General features: G+C 40.2%; 1 protein-coding gene across 1 annotated transcript; it reads left to right on the forward strand.

Annotated features, from left to right (window-relative positions):
- The first annotated feature begins 2,391 nt into the window (after nucleotides 1-2,391).
- Nucleotides 2,392-5,665, forward strand: LOC118481729 (L-type lectin-domain containing receptor kinase IX.1-like). The gene is made up of 2 exons (XM_035976947.1): nucleotides 2,392-4,304; nucleotides 4,414-5,665. Exons 1-2 carry the CDS (start codon nucleotides 2,392-2,394, stop codon nucleotides 4,418-4,420), a joined length of 1,920 nt encoding a protein of 639 aa, XP_035832840.1. The 3' UTR covers nucleotides 4,421-5,665.

Here is a 5,665-nt window from a genome sequence, read left to right on the forward strand (position 1 = left end):
TTTCTTTTCCCACTAAACATACCACTTTTTAGAAAGTTATTTCTGTAACAAAAGTTTAAATACATATAACCGAGTTTATTAAGTGGTTTTCACAATGTATCCCAGAACACTCATTCCACTTGTGGTTGGTTATCAAGAACAAGCTAAAGACGCAGGATGGTTGGCTGTGTGGGAGGTGGGAAGTGCTACTAATCTTAATCTTATGTGTTGCCCCTTATGTAGGTATAATCGAGATTCAAGAGACCATCTTTTCTTTCAATGTTCGTTTGCCTCGAATGTATGGAAGGATGTGAAGCCGATGGTGTCTTTGGAAAGTGTTGATGATTCGTGGCAGTCTATCATGGGTTGGATGGCTCACAATGCAAGTTCCAAGAAGACAGAGCATATTGTGTGCAAGCTAGTCATTGCTGCTGCTACTTATTTCATATGGCTCGAGAGAAACAACTGCTTGTTTTCTAATGTTAATGCAAACGTTGCTTCTGTGGTTGGGAGGATCAAGAACACGGTCAGGTTACGTCTAATGGGATTCGAGTTTAGAGGGGATTCCAAAGTTGACAAGATGCTAAAGAAGTGGGAGATCGCTAGGAACGAAGAAGAGAATGATCCGGGTTAGAGACTAGCTCGTGGATTTTTTTAGTATAGAGTGTGTGTCTCGTGGCCGTTTTGTTTGTTGGGCTGTTTTGTTTGTGTTTTTGTTTGCTTAACTGGGATGTGGTCTTGTTGTTTTTCCTAGGCTTAGGTTGTCAAGCCTAGTTGGTGTGTCATTCTGGCATGCCCTTGTTCTGATTTAGTTATTTATAAAATTCACCTAGGGTAACCCTTTACCCAAAAAAGAGTTTATTAAGTGGTTTTCTATAAGACCATGCGTAGTGGTTTGATGAATAATGCCCCCACCCTGGGGCGTTTTCTGCCATGTGGCACTCCAGTCAGCATGAGGGCATTATTTGACGTTTTTGCAAAAGTGGCGTAGTGGAATAATGCCCAATAACGCCCCATCCAATTATTACATAATTATTTATTTTTTTAAATTAAAAACTTAAAATACTTCATTAAATTAAAAAAAATTACAATACTAAAAATAAAAAAACCCACTAAACTTAAAAAAAAACCGGAAATAAAAAACTGGAAATAAAAAAACAAATAAAAAACTACAAGGGCCTAATTTGCCATTTTTAAATTTAAAATAAAACCACAGGGGCCTAGTTTGTCACTTTTAAACTTAAAAATCACAAGGGTCCCACTCTTCTTGTTCTTCTGACCTTCTTCTTCTTCTTTGACCTGCAACATCTCCGACCAATCCAAAAAATTCCGGCCAATTCGAAAAATTCCGGCCGCCTCCAATCTTCTTCTTCTGACCTTCTTCTTCTTCGTTCACATTGCTCCATCATTTGCCCCTTCCAGCGTTATTCAAAAAAACGCCAATTCGATTTTTGCCGGAGAAAACGCCCGAACACGCCTAGGGGGGCGGCGTCCCGGCGTTTTGGGGCGTGTTTGGGCTTTATTTTTGATGAATCACGCCCGAGTACGGGTGGTCTAACAAAAGTTTAAATACATATAACCGAGTTTATTAGACCATCCGTATTGGGCATGATTCTGGCGTTTTTCTCCCCCAATCACCCCCCCCCCCCAATCACCCCATAGCCCCACCCCCGGGGCGTTTTTGGGCGTTTTCTTTCAAAAAAAAAGCTTCCAGGCAAGTTTGAAACAACGCCTTTCTTCACCTTACTTGGCCAATCATGTAATTCCAACTCAAATACCTTTATATTTAAATTAAAAAAAAAGAAAATATTAATTAGGTAATCATTGATGGGACATTATTGGGCATTATCCCACTACGCCCATTTGTGAAGAACGCCCATAATGTCCCTTTGCTGACTGTGATGACACGTGTCGTAAAATGCCCATATATTCATGTGTACACTACACATGGTCTTTAAGTGGTTAAATAAACAATGGTATACGCATCACAGGCTACAAACGGACATTAAATTTGTTTTCATCCAAGAATTTATTAGTGTCTAAAATGTTAATATAATATATTTAATGTTTCTAACATGATTTAGTCATTGTCTTTTGTCATCAAACGTTTCAACCTCATTGCTAAACCATATTCGTAGTCATTGTCTTTTGTCATCAAACGTTTCAACCTCATTGCTAAACGATATTCTTTTAAGCCGCTAGGAAGATAATTACATATAAAAATGAAGAGAATTATATAAAATGAACAGCTAGCTAGCTAATAGACGAAGAAGAGTTGGCACTTTACTAGGAAAATATAATATGTTAGCCAGATCTTGGTTCGGCTTTACGGAATGTCCTGACTTTAATCAGAAATATTACACCCGTCTGTATGGATATAATATATATGTTGAATATACTATCAGCCCATTAATGGCATTCTCCAGGACTTGTTTGATCATTTATTTCCTTGTACATTTGATCCTATGTGTGGCTTCAATGACGTTCAATTTGACTGATATTGGTCCCCGAAGTGAGAATCTGGAAATAGTTACTGAAGGTGCTGCTTATATCACTAGCGATGGAATCCAACTGACGCCTGCGGGGTACGTGTTCTTTGAGAAGATAGCTGGACGGGCAACATATATCAGACCACTCCATCTATGGGACCGAAAATCTGGTCAGTTGGCAAGCTTCTCTACCAATTTCACCTTTGTGATTAATTCACATCAGGGAAAGATTTACGGCGGTGGCCTCACATTCTTTCTTGCTCAGAATAATTCTGTTATAACTGGTGGGTCGGCTTTGGGGCTTCCTCTTAGTAATAATAAATCCATGAGCCCATTTGTTGCAGTGGAGTTTGTTACTGGTGTAATACCTAGCAGTGATCATGTGGGTATTAGCATTAACTCTCCTACTTCTGTTGGTTATAAAAATTGGTTAAGCAATGTACCTGGTGGGGGATTGTCTCAAGCTTGGATTACATATGATTCTGTTTCAAAAAATCTCACTGTTTCCTTCACTGGTTTTCAAAATAATACAGCTGTACGTCAAGATGGACTTGTTTACACTGTTGATATGAGGAATGAGTTGCCTGAATGGGTTATTTTCGGATTCTCAGGAAGTGCATCTGGAAGTCCTTATTACCAGAGCAATTTGGTGATATCTTGGAGTTTCCTTAGTTCGGATTTTCCTACAAAAGTTAAAAATATGAAGGTGAGATTGATAGTAGGAATGTGGGTCGCCATTATGTTTATGGCGGTGCTTATTTTTGTTATGCGGAGATGGAAGAGGAAGAAAAGCTGGGAAAATGAAGAGGACGAACATGAATTTGATGTAGAGATGAACAAAGTCTTTGAAATGGGCACCGGACCTAAAAGAATTTCCTACCAAAAATTAGTTCGGTCCACATGTAACTTTGCAGAGAACCAGAAGCTTGGTGAGGGAGGTTTTGGTGGTGTTTACAAAGGTTTCTTTAAAGAATCGAGCACACACGTTGCAGTTAAAAGGGTATCAACAAGTTCCAGACAAGGGATCAAGGAGTATGCATCAGAAGTCATGATCATTAGTCGATTGAGGCATAGAAATCTGGTGCAACTCATTGGTTGGTGTCATGAGAATAGAGAACTCCTACTTGTTTACGAGTTTATGGAAAATGGAAGTTTGGATTTACACCTTTTCAAGGAAAAGAGCTTGTTGGCATGGGACACAAGGAACAAAATTGCCCATGGCTTGGGTTCTGCTTTGCTGTATCTTCATGAAGAATGGGAGCAATGTGTTTTGCATAGAGATATCAAATCGAGCAATGTGATGTTGGACTCACATTTCAACCCAAAGCTTGGTGATTTTGGGTTAGCAAAGTTGGTTGAACACGAAAAAGGCACACAGACCACAATGTTAGCTGGAACCATGGGTTACATGGCCCCAGAATGTGTAGTAACAGGAAAAGTAAGCAAGGAATCAGATGTGTATAGCTTTGGTGTTGTTACTTTGGAAATAGCTAGTGGGAGGAGAACTATCGTGTACACAGCGGAAGAAAGACAAACAAGACTAGTAGAATGGGTTTGGGAGCTCTATGGGACTAGAACTCTAGTCGAAGCTGCAGATCCACGTCTTGGCTCGGATTTTGACGAGGAAGAACTGAAGCGATTGATAGTTGTTGGGTTATGGTGTGCACACCCTGACCCTGATCTTCGTCCATCAATGAGGCAAGCTATACAAGTACTCAAGTGTGAAGCGCCCCTGCCTAAGCTACCATCACACATGCCAGTGGCTACTTATTCTGCACCTCCTATGTCTTGGATATATGGTGTCACTTCCATCATACAAGATCAGTTGGTGAAATTGTAAAAGTTCATTCTATCTTTGACACGATGACATGTTAGCATTTAGTTTTGAATTCATTTAAATTAACATAAGTTACTGTTTTTTTTTTTTTTTTTTTTTGAATTGTAGGGGCTAAAGATTGAGGTGAACCAAGACATGAATTAGTGTCTTGATCTAAAAGCTTTTGCTGGAAAATATCTGAACTTTATTTTCACATGAAACAAAGAATGTTCCTGTTCGCTTTTCTTCTTCACAGTTAGGACACAATCGGTTTCTGTGCTCTCGTCATTATGGCCAGAATGACGCTTTTGTAGGAAACCGTCTTGGCATCAGTGGAGTTTTACTGCAAGTGTTATTGGGTTAATCGGTTGGTTTAACGGGTCACGGGCCAGCAGGTAAATGGGTCATCCATCAGCTAATGGGTCATGGGTGAGAACCTGTCCAAGTTGGAGTTTTGCTGAAAATAAGGAAGTAGTGGGGTTTATTTTGCATGTGATTTATTTGATTAATTCTCATTTTTTAGGAGGTCTACGTGAGTCTTTATCTATATATATGGTTTATTTTTATTGAATGGAAGTGTGAGTTTGTTGAGTGAGAAAAGAGTGGGGCCTGAACCAACATTTGGTATCAGAACAAGGTCGTCAAGCTATGAGTGCTGGTTTGAGAGTCGTGTTCGGAGAAGGGGGTGCAGCCCTCTAAACTGAAGAGAAAGAAATACATAGGGCTGAAGAACGAAAAAAAAGAAGAAAGAGGCGATTCAATCCTCAGAAAGAAAGGGCTGATCTAGGTCAGCGAAACAGAAAGAAAGAAAGAAGAAAGGCTGATTGAAATCAGTAAAGTAAGAAGAAAGAGTCGCAAACAACGTGAGAAAGAAGATTCGTTGCCAGAAAGAACGCGAGAAAGACCGTCGTTGCCGGAAGAGGAACCGGTGATAAGAAGACCGTCGTTGGAAAGCTTGTTCCGACGGGAGACAAAGAAGACCAAAGACCGTGACCACCGTCGGAAAGAGATACCGGCGAAAAGAAAACCGTTGCCAGCAATTATTTTCTGGCGTAAGATCGAGAAGGCGGCCGACAAGCCGCAAAAGACCGAATGGTGTGACCGAGACTGTGGGTGTGATAGTGACCGAAGGTTCACACCAAGATAGACCGTAGACCGAAAGAAGCTTTTAATGAAGAAAGCTTAGACCGCAAGACCGAAATTGTGAACAAAGACCAAGAGTTCACTTTAGACCGAGTCGTGAACCAAAGACCGAAACGTTAGAAAGAAAGAGAAGACCGAAACTAGAGCGAACCTAAGAGGTTCGTGTAGCAAGTATGTCATGTGTGGCTCGTAGCAAGAGAGAACGAGTTCGAATGTATGACCATTTTTCATATGTTTG

The sequence above is a fragment of the Helianthus annuus genome, chromosome 9, assembly GCF_002127325.2.
Source record: "Helianthus annuus cultivar XRQ/B chromosome 9, HanXRQr2.0-SUNRISE, whole genome shotgun sequence".
NCBI classification, from domain to species: domain Eukaryota; kingdom Viridiplantae; phylum Streptophyta; class Magnoliopsida; order Asterales; family Asteraceae; genus Helianthus; species Helianthus annuus.

Bases quoted from the DNA above. Each gene is read 5' to 3' on its own strand.
- LOC118481729 (XM_035976947.1), top strand. From the start codon at position 2,392: ATGGCATTCTCCAGGACTTGTTTGATCATTTATTTCCTTGTACATTTG.